Source organism: Haliaeetus leucocephalus, unplaced genomic scaffold (genome assembly GCF_000737465.1).
Source record: "Haliaeetus leucocephalus isolate CR32 unplaced genomic scaffold, Haliaeetus_leucocephalus-4.0 Scaffold135, whole genome shotgun sequence".
NCBI classification, from domain to species: Eukaryota; Metazoa; Chordata; class Aves; order Accipitriformes; family Accipitridae; genus Haliaeetus; species Haliaeetus leucocephalus.
Window position 1 is genome coordinate 1,386,807 of NW_010972571.1, and position 18,647 is coordinate 1,405,453.

At 35.6% G+C, this 18,647-nt stretch overlaps 1 protein-coding gene across 1 annotated transcript in view; it reads right to left on the bottom strand.

Moving 5' to 3' along the window:
- The window catches only part of TBC1D5 (TBC1 domain family, member 5), a 297,889-nt gene that overhangs the window by 176,744 nt on the left and 102,498 nt on the right, over nucleotides 1–18,647 (bottom strand). Inside the window, exon 3 of the mRNA XM_010585896.1 lies at nucleotides 16,714–16,849. Coding sequence (XP_010584198.1) covers nucleotides 16,714–16,813 — 100 coding nt within the window. The 5' untranslated portion in view covers nucleotides 16,814–16,849. The remainder of the gene's footprint in view (nucleotides 1–16,713; nucleotides 16,850–18,647) is intronic.

An 18,647-nucleotide genomic window follows, 5' to 3' on the forward strand; every position in this document is an offset into this window, starting at 1 on the left:
CCCCTGTCCAGCTGAGGAGGGGAGTGATAGAGTGGCTGCGTGGTGCTCAGTTGCTGGCTGGGGTTAAACCACAACAGGTATGGTACATCTCTGTCCAACTGGAGATGAGAAAAAGCTCTGATCCAGAAACTTTGACTCTACTACACTAGAGCTCTGCATTCTCAGCAGGCTTGACAACTGTTACCTCCAACGCTGCATCCAGACAGCACAGACCTCAAGTGATGTGAAAGGAACAGGTCTGCACGAGGTCATTCAGGCATATCCATAGCATGGTATTAGAGACTTCAAAGTATGTGTGCAGAATTTAGACACATACCATTGGAGTGAAATTCAAGACAATAGCTGTCTTAGTTGAGCACAGGCATTATTTGAAAAAGTAGTCTATGCTGTGACTGCAGGTCATAAGACAGAGCAAGAAAGAATATATACGTCTGAACAAGTTTTCTGTTTCCTCTCACTGGAATGACAGTGAATAAAGACGATGAAAATTACAGCATGTGAATACTAGTGTAATTACTGAATAGTTCCCCACATAATTATGCAAAACAGATCTATCCATAAGTTAATGTAGCCATTTTCTTTTTGAAACAGAATTTTCATGCCATCCATCAGTCACCCCAAAACACAAACCTTAGATGACTTAAGTACACTGAATTTACTCATTTGGTCTGTAATATAAGCAATGCATGTGAGTAGAAATAAAGGTTTAATGAAACAAAATAACGTACTCCACTAGGGAAAACACATTTTGCCCAAAGAAAAAAGTAATGTAAATAAGTGGAGACTTGACTATTTGATAAATATAGCCCCAAAGGTTATATGTTTACTGAAAGAATATAAATATTGTACGTGATGTAGATTTTTTTTTTATTTGACTAGAAACATTAATTGCTTTCTAAATAGAATAATATTATTTTCTTTCAAACTGTGAGGTCTCATTTCTTTTACTGCAACACATAACCAATTACCTAACAAAAATGTTTACATTAATCACAATGACTCTGTATTTTAGGTTTTATACCACCAATTTTATTTTTGCTTAGAACTGAACTCCCTCAGGCATTCTTTCGTGCCAACTGTTAATTTCTATCAGTGATAAAGTTGCCTTAAGCTTCTTTTAACATCTACTGGACATGACCTCATAAAATTTAATGCCATTCATTAACCCCAAGCACTTAACTTTACACAGTAATGTCAGGCATCTGACTTTTCAGTGCATGAGAAATCCAAGTGGGAACCGTTTGAGAGATACAAATTACAAATCATTTGAGTAGTAGAAAGAGCGGCAATGAACAATATTAAAGGGTGAATCAAGACTTGAGCAAAAGTAGGGTTCTTGCAATGCCTTCTGTCTAGAATTATCAAACATTTATACAAACAAGGAAGAGGCTGCAACGTGATCATTTTGGCTTGTGAGGGGACTGAAGTTCAGAGCTGGGGCAGAATGCCAGGTTTTTAACACTGTCTGAAGCAGATATGATGTGCAGTCATGTTTTCTTGGGTGTCCAGTAGCCTTCAGGCATTTCGGAATGTGCCAGGTGCCAGGACCACCTTGTGTTCTGCAAAGGCTACTCACCAGCAAGACTGGGGTAAACCAGATGCAGCAGTTTTTTTCAAAGTGCTCCTCCGTTTCTTCCTGCAAGAGCCTTGCCTAGGTTGAGCTTCAGAGAGTGGTTATTCTTCTGATTTTGGTTATGTACCAAGACAGCTTTCGGAGGGACAGCACTGTTTTTATTTTCCCTGAGATGCACAGATGGGTGATGTCTGCTTAACTCATTTAACCATATTTCCCAGTGGCTTCACACATGTTGGAGAAAATGTGGAAAATTCTAGAGGTGAATGAAGAAAAAAATACTTAGAAACAATTTCCTGGCTTCTCTTGGGCCATTCAAGGACACTCCTTGTGGGGAATGGAAACTGAGTAACAGCCTGTCAAGGCCCTGACTGTAAAAAGGGCACAGTGTTGGGGGGGGGAGGAGTTGTTTGTTTTCTATTTCTGTTGGCTCAAGAAATACATAGGCATCCTCTGTGAAAAAGTACAGTGCTATGCAGCTAGAAACATGGGCCACCAGAGTTCCTGATAGCAATCTGCTTATTCAGCTCTGTCACAAAATCTCCTCCCCTAGTCTGTATAGAGAGCTCACTTTTTCTTGGTGTCAGAGGCTGTTACGTTCTGGGTTAAACAGTTGACACTGTTGGAGCAGGGATCAACTTAACATTTCTATACAAATTATACAAGGTAGCTATAAATTGCTACATGAGAACTCATGTGAGATTTGATGCTGATGTCTCTAAGTGCTACAAGTTTATTTATTTATTTTTAAGCAGCAAAAAGAGCTGGCTTTCAGAATTAAGCAGTAGCTCCTGAATTTACTGATCTTAAGTGAAAAACGCAGTCTCTGCCACCCTATAAATCTAAAAAGATGGAAGTCATTTTGCTCAAGCTTTATTTCCACAGAAAGGTATCTCTAAGCAGAAGGCAGGTATTACAGGATTGAGGTTTGCACATGTGAACAACTGTGATCTCTGATGCCAGCCCCATCTCCAATTTCTCAGAATGATGATTTTAGCTATAAACCACACATAACTAAAATCTACAGTCAATACACACTTCATACTATTGAAAATGTTTTTGCATCTTGCCTGCCACTGGTCTAAGATCACTTTAGCATAATTACAGTGTGATGCAACATCACTAAGTGTGCATCGGTTGGAAAAGTTTTTATTGCCTAATAGCGGGGAACGGTAATAAAGTAGATGTACACCAGGCCACATGAAAATGGCAACCAATTGGTCTGTATTTGGCAAAGCAAAGTATAAATGTTTTACAAAGACAAAGTATGTTATATACTTTTCTAACAATACGGATGTAAATCTCTGCACAGCATAAACACTCGTGCTGATCAACATAAAGATACTGCTGTGATAGGTACTTTGAAGTTGTAGATAAGAGCTCAAGCTGTAAGATGCCAACAAAAATGGAAGTTTATAAAGAATCACTGCTAGACTCTTAAATGTAGTAGCACTTGTGGGACCTTCTGTAATATAAATAGTAATTACCTTCAATGCAGAATGTATTTGCAAAAATAAATATACCAGTGCACATACCAAAACTCACAACCCAGTTTCCTACTTAGGAAGCAAACTTTAAAATCTGTAAATTCTGAGTAAAATAGACCCCCAAATAATCTGCTCAACACCACCTAATATGCAGTGCCTAAATATGTATACATGTGCATGCACATACACAACTGCTCCACTATACATACACAAACACTACAATCTTAGTGTGAGGGCATCTACCCTGTAGACAATTCAATCAATCTCTCAAGTGACACCCACACGTGCCTGCACACACAAAAGCAGATGTGGCATTAAGATTTACAAAGTTATTGAAACTTTTAACAAGTAAAACGCATCTTTACTTAGCTACACCAGAATGAGGAATAAAGGGGTTTACATATGTTCCAATTCTAAACCTATCAATCAAACCCATGTTATTCCTTTGGGAGCTTATTTACATGCATATTTATCAGCCTCACATGCTAATTCCCTGCTGTTTTATGCCTGCGAGGCATGTTTATGAGTCATAATTGTTGATCTCATTTGATGTATTTCACTGAAGTAAGACATTATTCAGTTATGTGGCCTAATGTCAATGAATTACGATGACCTGATCTTCGAAATGCAACTTGCTCTTTAATTTTTATTAGAGCATAACTTATTCAGAAGAAGAAATACACTAAAATAGACGATTACATGCTTTTGTAGTCATTTTACTTAAACATCCTATTTTTGAAACACTCCTCCCCACCTCTAAGCAAAGTTTTAAAAGTGCAATTCGTAAACACCAAATGAAAAGAATTTTTGTCTGAAATTAGTACATATTTCTCAGAGTGGGACCTTTTATAGGTGTTTTTATTTTGTTTTAACCAGCCACAAGACAGGCCTTTGGAGCATTGACGTATGGTTTGTAAAAGGAAAAAACCAGACCCAATCCAAAGCCCTCAAATTGTGCTTTGCCCTAACTTCATCAAAACTGAAACCAGATACAGACTTGGGAGCAACCGGTAAATGAGAATTACTAAAGTAAGTTAGAAGTCCCAAAACTGACTCACCACCTTTGATGCAAAATGGTGTCAATTTATAAACAGAAAATTACTTGACGGTCAAAGTAAAGAGCTAAACAGGGGAATAATTACAAGGTGTACAAACTTCATTGTGGCAGCTTGGGTTGAGCCATCAATGGCCATCTATGTGGCAAGCCAGAAGGGGCACTAGGAGGTGGCTGAACATGGTACTTGTACAACTCTGCTCCTTTCGCAAAGACCCATGCTGGTCTTCCAATGTCTCAAATAATCTTTAAAGGTTTAAATTACCTTAAAAAAAATAGTCTGATTAATAACATTTCTCAATAATCATGCCCTTTTTCCTAAAGTGATTATAGCACGAAGGAATCATAAAGTAACTGCTTATTTTTATTCTCTTGCAGCAAAGACTTGGTATCGTTATAGTAAGCACCCACACTGTAGGATCCATAGTGTAAGTTGCTCCTTATGCTAAGGTAACAGAAGATTACCACTGTACATGTAATTTACTACATGACTTTCAGATGTCACCACTTCCTACCTTAACATTCAGTATTGTTTTAATGCAATCATGATAATTTTGTTATATATATCAAAAGCAACTATCAATTGACAATTGATTTCAGCTTCACAAAAATCAGAAGTATCTGACTTCTGTATTTGAGTTAAAAGACTGTCACAGTTAATACAATGTTCAACTTAAATTCATCTTTATGTATTAATAAAAAAAGCCCAAACCGCTTAGGTATGTTCAAAAGTTTCAAAGTTGCTGCTCTGAGCTACAGCTTTAGCAAGGAACAGAGTAATATGCAGAAAAATAAAACTGTCTTTAGCCAAGTAATGCAAATGCCAGATACCAAATGCAGGCTCATTTTTTCCACAGGAATCTCAAATTGAATCTGACAGATATGAGTAAGTGTCTTTGAAATCGCAGAAAACCTGCAAGTATCTTCCTAAATTTGTAATATCTAGAGGACTTGTAATATCATAAATATCATATTAATTCCAAGATGAAAAATCTGCAGCAGATTTTTTATGTCCAGAATTAAATCTGTGGTTTTCATTTATAGCTGCTTTTACAAAAAAAATTTCTTTTTTTCCTGCAAAAATTAAATATATGAGAAAGAGCCAAAGACCATTTAATACAGGCTTTATATGCTCTTTTTTAAAAGCACCAAGGAGCATTTAATACAGGGTTTACATGGTATTTTTCCAAATCAGAAGTTTGCTTCTGATAGAATTATGTTACAAACCAGCTTCTTAAAAAAAAAAAAAATCTTCACTTGAACAAGTAGTTATTCTAATGTGTAACTTTAGTTCATGCAAATGCCACAACTAAAACTGTCATGTGTTCATCATAAATATAAATTTATAAAACACATTAAATTTAATCCTGCAGAAAAATGTCAGTTTAATTCCAGAACTTTTAAACCAGAAGTTTTCACTAGTTATAGTCACAAGAGCCCCCAAAAGATCTAGAGTCTTCCACAGTATCAGCTCTGATTTACATCCCTTCTTTCTTTCAAATTCAAATAAGCAAAAGACACAAACTCATCTGCCAGGGGATTTTTTTTTTTTTTTTTTTTTTTTTTTTAAAAAAAAAAACATTTTAATGCTACACTTTTTATAGCAATAAAATCTCAATCTTAGTGTAACCGATAATGTTGTGGCCACCTAGCTGTCATAATTCAGCATAGAGCTTTGTACACTTTTGCAGAGGAGTATTTTCTTTCGTACTTCAACAATGAACCAATATTCGGTCACAGAAGTTTGGAGGTGGCCCTGTGGCTCAATATGCTTCTCTCTTCCATTAAGATAACATCTGTTCTGGCCACCAGTCAGCAAATCAAATTTGATGACAATTCATCTGAGTGCAAAGTAGAAATGCCCACTAATGGACATATTTGTGTTCTGTTGCTCCACTCTTTAAATATTTCAAATGAAAAGTAAACATAACCAGCAATGGTATCTTCAAATATTTCGACTAACATATAGAAAATGTACCCTACTATAATGAAACTCAAACATTTTCCCATCATTGAAAACATACTTTCACACGTATTACACAAGAACTCCATCCCTTCAATTGCACTTAGTACTGAAACACTATACAGTTCATTTTTCCTAAGGTTAAATCATTGATTCCATTACAAATCCAATTTCTCAGAAGAAAAGAATTATCACCACTATAAAAGCTTTATCTGGATGAAGTTTGTGCCTTTTAACTTCTAGGAAGATCAAGAATAATGATTTGTAATTGGATATCAAAATTTTAGTGGAGAAATTTATCATACAGGGCTACTGCTAATATTTTGGTTACATGGTCCCAGTTGCACTAAACTGAATACAATTTGTTCAAAAATTTGAGTGCAGTCTTCCTGTCCCAGAGTTTATGTATTATTGTTCACCACTCCAGTATCCAAGCAGAAGCATTTAACTGCCAGCTGTTTGTACAGATTAAGATACTGAACAGAAGAAAATTAAAGCAGTTGTTTTGCTTTGTTTTTTAAAGTGGCTATTACAGTTTACTTACATTAAATCTGATTTTTAACCTTCCCACCTACTTTCCATGAAATGTCAAAGCAACAGGTATTTCATGTACCTCAACAGTAGCTGCAGGGTAAATATGAGGATATCACTGTATTCACTGATTTGCAAGGTACATCGAGCAATACATCAAGCCAGCTAATGCCCCCAGTACCTAATAACATAATGAAACAGTAAAAGCAGTATATAGTGCTTACTTCAAAAAAATCTAAGAAGTTTTAGTATTTTCCCTCTTCTTAACACAGGAGCTGGCAATGCTGAGATATAAAATAGTGAAATAAACAAGCACAAACAAAGCAACTTTGGTAACTACTTCATTAAGCTGGAGTAGCATTCCTTAAACTTGTGGCCAAATCGTGTTTTAACAGTAACACCCATTTATATCTGCACTGACCCAGCATTTACGAAAGTTTAGGAAATAGTTTAACATATTCAAAACATTTTAACTTCATTTGATTACTCATAATACTGAAAAAGTGACAATGATCTGCATCTTCTAAAATATTTTTCGTTTCCATTACCAAAAATACTTTTAGTTGAAGTTTCTCAGCTGACAAGTGCTTTTTTATTTTAAGTTTGTATATAAAACATTAAAAGGTTGTGTGTGTGTGTTCTGACATGTACCAAAGTTACTCTTTTTTTAGCGAATTAGCTACCCGCCTCACACAAATTAGCCGAAAGAAAGCAAGAGCTTAAAGATGGCATTGTCACCACAGCAGTGTTCTGGACCTTGAACAATCTGGGTCCACTTCCTGGCCCAGCTAGAGACTTCTTGTATGAACTAGGCATGTCATTTCACCTGCTTTACATTTCTTTTTGCATGAGAACCTATAGTCTAGTTATTCTTCCTATGGCAGTTATGAGAATTAATTTCATAGCTTCTTTGGTATATGACACCTTCTAATAGAATGAAGTAAGCACACAGACACAAACCAAACATCCAAAGTCCCGCTTCCCTTTTTAAACAGATCAAGACATGGAGCACAAACTGTGTTATAAGCTTGTGTGATTGTCACAAATAGTGAAAATAAATCTAATCTGCTATATCCTTTTGTGTCATTTGTACTGCAGTTGAAACATTATAGTCACATGATTACTGATGCAATGATCTAAACATCTGACATGATGAAAAAGCTGAACAGGGATACTTACGAATAATTAAAAGATATTCTAGATCTGACAGAAGTGTTCCATCTTGTCATAGAGTGTGTGTATATGTACATCCATATAAATCTCAAGCTTAAAATATTTAGTAACAAAACCTAGCAATAGTTCACTTATACAAAGCAAGATTTAAGCATAAGCTCACATACATGCATTTGAAACATGATGTTCCTTATCCAGCGTTGTTTAGACTTGGGTTAGTTTGCTATTTTGTTGACTGTGGAGAAAGACAAAAGCAGCAAGGCCACGCACATGTCTCCCACTCCCCCCATTTTAGCACTCAATTTTCTTTAGAGATAAAGGCATCCTTCCATTATCCTGTATATTTAGCCTTTTTTCAATTACTGTGTATCTTACAAGTAAAATGAAGACCAGGACTTCTAAAAGTCAGTTATATGCACTGCGTGGCCAAATCTTCTGACACCAAATGCTTGAAATCTGAGCACTCCAAAAATTGAGGAACTCCAGGTAACTAACTACAATCCAGTACCTTGGGCTAAATTACTGCTTCCCTTAGACAATAAGGGCACTCAGGCTTCTTACCTTTACAGTCAATTGGAACATAGCCATTAATTATAATAGGATCAGGATCAGGTCCCTGACTTTTTCCAACATCAAAGAAACATCTTTCACAGTAATTTTGCTATAAATAATTAAAGCTGATTAGTAATAATAAGGTACCTTAACCAAAAAGGTAAACAGTAGAGACATTTATTATCAAAGTAAGAAAAGAAAATTAAAATAACCTGCAACATTTTTGTATGTGCAATTCATCAGGAAATGTTGTACAAGAACAAAAACAAATGTTGGCTCATTCCAGAGGTTCTTTGTCATCATTAATGTATTCAGGTTTTCACAGCTGAATTGCTGTACTTTGAAAAGATTTTCATGAAAGGAAACTCAAATTCAACGTTTAAACAAAGCTGTCAGGTTACCAAGATTCATATTTGCTTGTATGTCCAGAAAATGTTTTCTCTTTTTTAAAAAAACCTCTAGGTTAGAAGTATTATTATTCCTTTGCTCTCGATTTGTAAACAACAGAAAATAAGCTTTTGTTAAGCAGCACATATTTATTTATTTATTTGCTATTACAAAGCTGAAACCAGCAGTTAGAAATATCTGTTCCAAAGCTGAGGTGAAACTACCTGGTATGGATATTTTACTTCATTACTAGTTCTGTTCCTCAAATTGATACAAATGGCCTCCTTCTGTTTCTGTCTGTCTGCTTGCCTGATCAGCGGAGCTAATTGTCAGAGCCAGGGAGATCTCCTATACCTAAACAGAAGATATGCAGTTTGTAACCTGCTTAATTTGCCTTATGTCCTGGATGGCCCTCAGTATGTTGTTCATTAAAGTATCAGCTGTTTCGGTTGTAGCAGTGGCAACCTAAGCATAGGCCTATTTTTCTTTGTTAAAAGGCCAGATTGTCAATAAATAATACACATCTTGCCAGATAATTTCTTACCACTTAAAATAAATATGACAGTACTTTATCTCTCACCTTCCACACCTCTTAGTTTTCCACGTCCAAAGAGGACAAGGACACGGGTACCCAAGGAGGCTAAAGAATAAGGCTTATTAGTCAATCGGAAGCCTAAAATTGAAGCTTTGCAGTATCACTTGGCACTTAAGTGAAAGTAGATTGAACCATTCCCTTTTTAAAATAAGGAATTCCAGATCTTTATAAATGTCCACATATATGAAAAACAGGAAAGATCCTGTCTGTGCTGACATATTTCTGTTATATAGAGCTATCAATTTCTAATACAATCAAATCTGTGGCAGTTAAACTCTTTCAAAATGTTTTAACATACATTTAATCTCAGATACAGAGGTCTGTAACATCAGCTAGCTGCACACAATTCACAGACTGCTTTGTAAATTACAACCTTCTGTGCGTCAGGACAGAAGTGAACTCAAACATCTAATTATTATCCTGTACCAATCATGCTGGCCTCAGCTAGAATTCTGATTTACTAGTTGTTTATTATACATATACAAGTACAATCAAACTTGTACGATTCAATTTTTTTTAAATTAAGAGAATCTGCCTTTTCTGTATGTAGGAGATATAGCCATTTAACATAATTTCATCATTGCCTGGAAACACTTAATATTTGAGGTGTTTATGGGTAGTAACCTTCATATTATATTTTTGTATCAAGTCTGAGTAAAATATTCAAAGAATGATTCCATTCTCATCGTTAGCTTCTGTATAACTTCTAATAATGAGCTAGTTTTAACATACTCTTAATTACATTTACAGAGGTTGTATTAAAAAAGATTATTCTGTTTTAATTTTGTTGTTCAGTAAGTTACTATAGTTAAAATGGAAATTTCTACTTGGCATTTGAAGCTCCTCTAAGTATGTAAAATTTGGTAAAAACCCCTTTCTTCTTCATTCAACTTGCATCATTTCCTTTTATACCATGTCTATTATACCACAGGTATAACAGGAAGCGAGATGACAACCAACTAGTTGAGCTTTAACCTGGATTTGGGAAAAGCTAGGAAAAGAAAAAGAAACGCTGAAATCAGTTTTTCCCAAAGTAGGGTCACAAGGAGTTATTAGAAGAATGACGTAAGGCTGACAAGCGATTTATGCCAGTATTCAGGCAGGGCTGTATCTGGAAAGAACTGGAAATTCCCAGCTGAGACAACTGAACCGAGGTAGTGTGCCAATGTCATTAGTGAGAATGGTCTTATTTTCATACACCGAATTAGAGTAGAAGTTTCAAAATTAACATTTTAGATTTCTTTTAGCTCAACAGACAAAAGGTATTCTTTAATATCTGCTTTATCAACCACTGAAGGCAATTTCCCTACATGGTGTTTGTGCCAGCTACCCACGCCATAGTATAACCTCCAAACTAGAATTGATGTAATGTGCCGCTCACATGAAGGCACCAAAAAAACTGCAGCTACCAATTCTGGAGAGGAAAATCCAAATCTGGAAGCCAGTAACCCACAAGACTGTGTCAACTACTCACATTCGCTCCCACAGCTGAAGTCATTTAAAATACTCCTGCAGTTCCTAAATAACGAATTTGCAGCAAGGCGCCGAAACCAAAGGGCCCACAACTGGCAAATTTGTAAGGGCATGTCAACACCCGTACAAATACAAATACAGTCTTTAAAGCAAAAAATGTACTGTGTGCTGGCTATTTTCAACTAATTTTATACTAAATATATGTATTTTTAAACACACATAGTTTCTCCATTAACTGATCTCTTAATAACAACGTATTTCTAATACAGAAAAGAGAAGATAAAAGGAAGAGTTGTGGGGAAGGAGCTAGTGACAGGCTGAGTTAGCTCAAGACATACTGTGTTGCTCCAATAGCCTTTGTCACTACAGTCCTGTTGCTGCTCAATTAAAAGCAAGCTAAACAGTAGTTATTATTAATAAATGAATATTAAAACGCTTGTTATGTTAGCATATCGTGTTTGAAGATGTAAAAACCATTCTTGCTTTTATTCATCCAATATGAAGTGAACCAGACTGAAGACAGCTCTTTCTCCTCTGGCATACCTTGGAAAAGCCAAGCCCAGGAGGAGACCAGCAGCAACGAGGACCAGTAGCAACAACGGTGCTGGTGGGGCACACTGAAGCTTTCTGCCTGAAGCGTAAAACTCGCCAGTGAAGGACACTGGGCATTCTCAGGGCCTGGTGCAAACCATAGCATGAAATCCCAAAGGCGTTAAAAACAATCACAACCCTCAGCACCTTCTGTTCCAATATAATGCAAAGAGGTTCACTGCTCCAATCTTGTCTTTTTAATGAAAACACACAGTAGCATGCATATTTAAAAGGACTCTTAAAAACACAATACTATACTTCATGTACATGTCCCTTCCTGGAGAGAAGATGAAACAATACACATTACATGACACGCATGATGTCATACAATACAATATCAAAAAACATCTGATAAGAAAGTAGTAAGGCTTCAAGAACTCACTATATCTGCAGTCTCAATTGCTTTTACCTAGGAGCGTACTTCTCACACAGAGAGGTCCAGACCTCTGTGGTTGTTTCTTTTAAATGTAATTGTGGAAGTGATCTCTAAACACAGAGACAGATAAACACCACACAGGGCAATCTGCATTAGCATTGTCTCCCTGATTGAAGGGGGTCATAAGCGCAAAAAACCCCAACTCATAACACGGAAGAGCTACTGACTGATTAGGAGATAATACGATTTTCTGACAGCAAAAATTCACTTAACCCTGGAACAAATGTGAAAGGATGTACCCAAGATCAACACAGTCCCATGTGAATAACACTTAAGATTTGGGAAATTATTTGATAGCACTTGGGTCCTGTTAGGTCCAGAGAAGGTGGCATTTACTTTATTAATTAATTCCCCTGTTTACTACATGTTTTCTATGTAACACTGATATAAGCCAGGTATCTCAAACTCCATGTAAGGTATAGTTCTACATGGTAACACTTTCTAGTGATCAGAGTTATGAGGTTAACACTGGAACAGCAAAATTCTCCAAAGATGAGCAATGGAAACACACAGAATATGGTCAAAATAGAAATATGAATGTTCTCTTACCACCCCTTGTATTTTTTCATGGCAGCCTTAAGAATCAGGAGGGATGCAATGGTAAGTAAGTATGAGGTGGGCAACTGATCTATCTTAACTCAATTAATTTCAGTCACACACTCCAGTAGTTATCTTTGTCCTTTGAGCTATATCAGCCTTCTCTGTCCTCACCACCAACTATAGCCTTTAGACATGAAATATACACCCCCAAACTCCAAATCCAAAACACTCAGACACATTAAAGGTTTCCCCTTTTCTTCTATTAAGAACAAAGAACACATTACATTTTTCTATGTGAAGTGTGCTATTAAGTAATGGCTTGTACACTAATTAAAGCAAATGTAATTGTGAGAACACACTGACATTGTTAAAGTAAATTACCCAATTCGTTAATAGTTTCATTTCGAGTGACCTTAATTGTATTAATTGTGATATTGAGCAAATTAAATTGAAGAGTATTAAATGCATTGTTCCAGTGTGTCCTTAGAGGATCAACCTTCTCATTACATCAATGAAATGGGAATACTACCTACTATGCTCTTCAAAACTTGTGTCACAATGTGGTGAACACTGAAACTTAGAGTAAAAATTTACAGCAGCTCAGAAACAGTTAACCTAGTTATCCCGTTTCAATTAAATATAAACCTCAACCATTTGGAAATGAACAAAATAGTTTGTCAGATGCAATATGCAGGGAGAAGGTAGAAGAGCAAAGTTTCTGAAATTTCTCTTCATATATTCAGGGTTTATAAAGTCTCTGCTGGAGACAAAAAAAGGTAAGATTTATCAGTTTCTCTGATAAAGTTCCCTGTTTCAGGGGGAATAGTTCAAAAATATTGTTAGAATAAAATGAAGAATATCATGAAGATTCTTAGAACAGAAAATGTAGCAAGATACCATCAACTTACTATAGTCAAAAGCAAACACAACAATGCACATATACATACATGCATATAAAGTAAAATACAACCAGATTCAAAAGGTAAAATCCAAAATTAAAATTTCTTAAAAGAACTCAAATCTTCGATTTGAAGTATCAGATTGCAAAAGTGAGAATCCCTGCCACAAATTTCTTACCAACTATTAAAAATGTTATTTATAAAAGCATATATGAGTGCATATATGCAATGCACATTTTTCTATCTTGAAAAAAAAATCAGACACAAGGAAAATAACACAGGCCAAATCAACCATTAGAAAAAGACTGAAATACTACCTTATCTGTTTTTTTGGAATATTTTAAAGGGATAGAAAAAAGATTTTGACTGTCTGATAGTTAACAGCCTATCCTAAATTTTTTAAACTTGCAAACAAGCACATTCTCATGGCTCATCATAACTCAAGATTCAAAGTTCCTCAGTTACACAAAATTTGGAGTGCTATGAACACCCAGATCTTTCTCCAAATGACACTCACCTCATCTGTAATGCTCTACTTTTATTTGTTCAGCTAGGTAATTGTCTCCTGCCTAGCACTTGCAACTTTAATCCTTGCAGCTGTTCCTGGTGAACCATGTCTTATTCTTCTCAGGCCACTTCTCCAAAATCTCAAGAATACTTTGAACTGTATGTCTGCCCCTGTTGTGCTAACAACCCTGTCCCAGATAAACCACGTTTGCTCTCTATACCTTCACAGAGATTTTAATAAAAGCACTGAGTACTACTAGATTCAATTAACATACTTCTGGAATCCCATCCAATATATCCTTCCAAGCGACAGCGAATGAACAGAAAGTAGTCTATGCATGCAGTTTTCCAACCAGCTATACTTAACAGTATAACCCATGTATTTCTGAGATTTCTTTCATATTATGAAAATGCCTTGTGGGAGAATTTCAAAACTCCAACTGGACATGACATCTCCTGGTTCTCCATCAAGTTTTGGTATCAGTTGCACATACTAAAAATACAATACTTCATGTAGATTAACAAATCTGTCTAGCTCTATGATTTAGTATTTTTTTTCACCATCCTTATCAGTGATGTGCTTTATTTTTATTACTTCATCTCAGTGAAGACTTCTATCACTTTGTCTCCAAGGTAATACTTTAAGCATTCAGCACAGCTTCAAAAAACAATTCAGATGTCCTGATATTCTACAGTATCGCACAGAACATCCGACTGATGGACCACCTCTCCTCCATATTTCTATGATACAGGATACAGAAGACTTGAAGATAAAAGATTTTCACCAAGTTGATTCTGTATCATGCCTGAAACTTGAGGCAGAGTTGAAAAACCTTGTCTTGAAGTACTTTTGTGAAGACAATGATGGACAGACTGCATGGACAGGAACGACTGTATACTTTGATGCACAACGACCTAACACCATCTAAACATTTAAAATGATATATTAAAACTTCACAGACTTATGTTGGATATATAAAGTTTCAAATTAAAATGCAGTATGTGTTTCACAGTAAAAAAAAAAACCAACATGAAGATGAAATGGATGCTTTATATAAAATATTTACATAGATAGAACATAAAAAATGTACCATAGTTGGTAACCTTTATGACTTGGGGAACCATGTATTTACATATCTTTATCTTCGCATGTGCGTATGTATGTGTTGTGTATATATTTTTAACAGTTGACAGCTGTTTTAGAGCATACAGAGATGCCAAGCTGAATGAGGGTCTTGATTACTTCAAGATTAGCTATCTAAAGTTTCTATTCATTTTAAGTGTTGTTAGTGCGAAGAGTCATTAGTCACTTCCTTGTCTCATAGAACATCAGCATACATTTACATTGTTAATGAACATTTGGGGTAAATGAATTAATGGCACTTTTAAACATCAATTCAATACTAATAACTTTGTATGTCATAGAAATGTTAAGGTTGGGATAAAAATGAGAAACCTTTTCAGTTAAGGTAACTAATCGCTTCTGGGCACAATAAAGGGTAAAATTAATTTACAGTGTTTTTTTAAGAGGGTAAAAATCTTGGTTTTTCTTGAAACAGAGTTGAGAGAATTACCAGTGGTTTTTTAAGGAAAAAACCCAGAAGAAATGCTTATCTTTTTCTTGATTGGGGTAGACTAGAAGCAAGCTATATTTCCTCTGAAAAATGATTATTTTAGGTTATTGCAAAAGATTATTTTCAAGTTTCTAAAAATATGTAGAAAAAAGCATTTAGTTTATCAAACTAAAATGACTCCATATCGTTAACACGTCAAATATAATAGAAGAGTAACACTGACCTAGAAAAGCTATTTCATTTAATCGTCAGGTTTTAAAATACTTCCCCCTAGATGTTCATTCTCATTTTCTAACATTGAAAAAGCTTTATAAGCCAATGAAGAAAAAATGAAAAAAAATTAGCTCAAAGGGACAATGAAGTTTTACCAATATATTTTAAAGCAAAACATCAGCTTCTTACAAACTGAAGTAATAAACCTGACTAAGCAAAACTTGACATAGCTTTTTTAATAAGCACTAGTAAACAGAAGATTTATAGACAGATACACCCACACAGAGTAGTTGATCTGGGTGAGGGACTTAGGAAATGTGACAAAGTTGTTTCAACTCTGTAATTTAAAATAAATTTTTTATTTTGCCCTCCTGGTACATGTGTTCAATGACTGGAAAATTACAGGTAGTTAAGGTGCCACTGTGTATAACTGAGTACTTGAGGAATGTTTTCATGACAAGGACGAGCTTTCTCGTTAAGCTTATCACTTTCTTCAAACCAACTATACTGTCACTACTAGCAAATAAGTAGAAAAGACAAGCAACACAGACATGCATTGCATTATGCAAGCAGTTTGTTCTCACTGTTCATTAGAGTCTTCCAAATACTGCATTTAATTAATTTACTTTCAGTTCCATAGCAATTTCTGCCTTTAAAGCCTGTTCATTCTATCTCAACTTCCAGGTTTTTTTACCACATACGAATATAAGTGCTAAGTCAAACAAACAAACAAACAAGGAAATCAGCCTTTTTATTTGCACAATCTCATCCACTGAACTTTATTGCAGAATTAAAAAAAAAAAAAGGAAAACAGAAAAATCCCTAAAACCAAAGCACTGTAAGAGCTCATGCTTGAGAAAGTAACATAAAGCCACACTGCATTTCAATATTCTTATGCTGAAGTCAGTGTTTGGTTTATGATTAAAAAAGGATGACAGCGCATTAAACATTTGGCTAATGTTTCTGTCTGTAATTGAAAGTTGACTTTTCGTGGTTTTCATTAGTGTCAGAGTGTTCTACACATACTCTGTGAAATGTTCTTTAAGTTGCCCTGTTCAACTTCATTGAAAGAACTAAATGAATTACGACAGGTACAGTTATCATGACGCACTTATATAAGGTTTCTAGGTATAAAGTCAAAAAAGTACAGAAATACAAAACTCACCTTCCCCTGGCTTGTGCAAATAACTCTGCAAGGGATCAATGCCTATTTCTTGTTCCTCTGATTGCAAAGGGTGACTGGTTTCAGACACAGAATGATACATATTGGCAATAGTAAATTCCAACTGAAGGGTATTTATCTGGAGGGAAAAAAACAGAGAAACAAACACTTTAATGTTTCTTTAGCTATTTTTCAATCACACAAGTCAATAGCAAAAATGCTTAAAACCTTTCCTTATTTTCCAGGCATTACATCACCATTAGATGCCTAATAGCAAAACAACAGTGTTTCGATTCAAATGTTTTATTATTTGGAGTCCAAAAGAATTGTTGTAGCACCTCCAACCGTCACACTGCAAATAAAAGTCCAAGTGTGGTTTTGCCAGACTGTAAAGTGGGGCAGGAGCCTTTTTTCTTCCTTTTTCTAGGTTCCCCAAATCATCTTTTAGTCTGATTCCAGGGAGAACTGATACTAGTCCTTGGGGAATGACGAAGGTTATAGAGCAAAGCTGAGGTGAGACCCATCATCACTCTTATGCACTCAGGACCTGTTATCATAGAAAAACTTCCTTTTAACTACTACTTTGTCAGAAATCATAGGACAAGTACAAGAGAGCAGAGAGAGGGACGCAAACACATACAAAAAGAGAGAATAAGACAAAACTGACTGGTATGATGGCTGAATTCAGTTTTATCAAGATTTATATTAGCTTTCTAGAAAGATGATGTTTAAGAAGCGTTTGAAGAAACGTAATCAGCTAGCTAGTGAATATTTACAAAGAAGTTCTTCCAAAAACGAAGGGCAAAAGGGGAGAAAGCACAGAACTGAAAACCCAGGAAGCAGGTGACGCCGGTTCATCATCACAAGCTGCTGAATGGCATTCAAATCACGATCACGTAAGTGAACAAGAACTATGTTTGAAGTTCATGTGAGGAGTGTTGGAAGCTAATATTTGTTGCGATGAATAAGAGGATGCCAGTAAAAGGGTGAAAAGCAGATGGCGTTATGGTCAGAGCAGTAAGAAGGAAAAACGACCTTTCCAGTGCATTAACAGCAGAAGAGTACATTTGTCAAGACTGCATTTTGGTCACTGTACAGCAATTTATTAACAGCTTGAAAGAGATGTAGCTAACTTGCAGCACAAAAGAACTATGCCAGCCAAATAGGTTTGATTTGCCCAAGCACACTAAGTAGCTACCTATGACTGCCATCTGAATTTTAAATATCACTTACTGTAACTGCTTAGTTTACAAGTATCTTAACTGTTTAACTCCAAGAAAATTATATTTAAAAAGAAATATACAAACACAAATTGGTATAGAACAGAACAGAATAGAATAGAAGGCACCTACACTTTCAGGATTGGTATATTATCAATTCAGAAATCACTAATTATGCTGTTCCTTTGGTTCTTACAAGGCATGGCATTGACCATATATGTTTATACCTTCAGTTTACTGTCAATAAATGAAAAGGGACTAGGATTCTGAAGACCCTTCTAGTTTTCTATACTATCCATCTGCTTCATTTTCCTACTAAGTTATGTGAAAAAAAAAAAACCTAAATAATAAACAAAGCTAGTTGCACCACTGTTAGGCATCTCCTTCAAACCAATGCACCCAGACTGTTTCCGAAAGGATGCTCTCTCAGCGGTATTCTCTGAGGGTTTTGTTCTTTATTTGTCCCAGCACCTGTGTTAGTGTGGTGCTGATATGATCGCGCCATCATCTCTCACTGCTTTTTAACAAGAGGAGAACATCTGAAGCTCTTGGAAACAAGCAGCCAGGAACTGAGGGAAGTTAGGACTGCCCACTTTTGCAGTGGCACACTTTTATGTCAAATTATTACGATCTTATAATCATATGATAAAACACCTCTAAAATACAGAATTACCTTGAACAACTCTTTGTACTAGCTCAACAAAATGTATTATGATT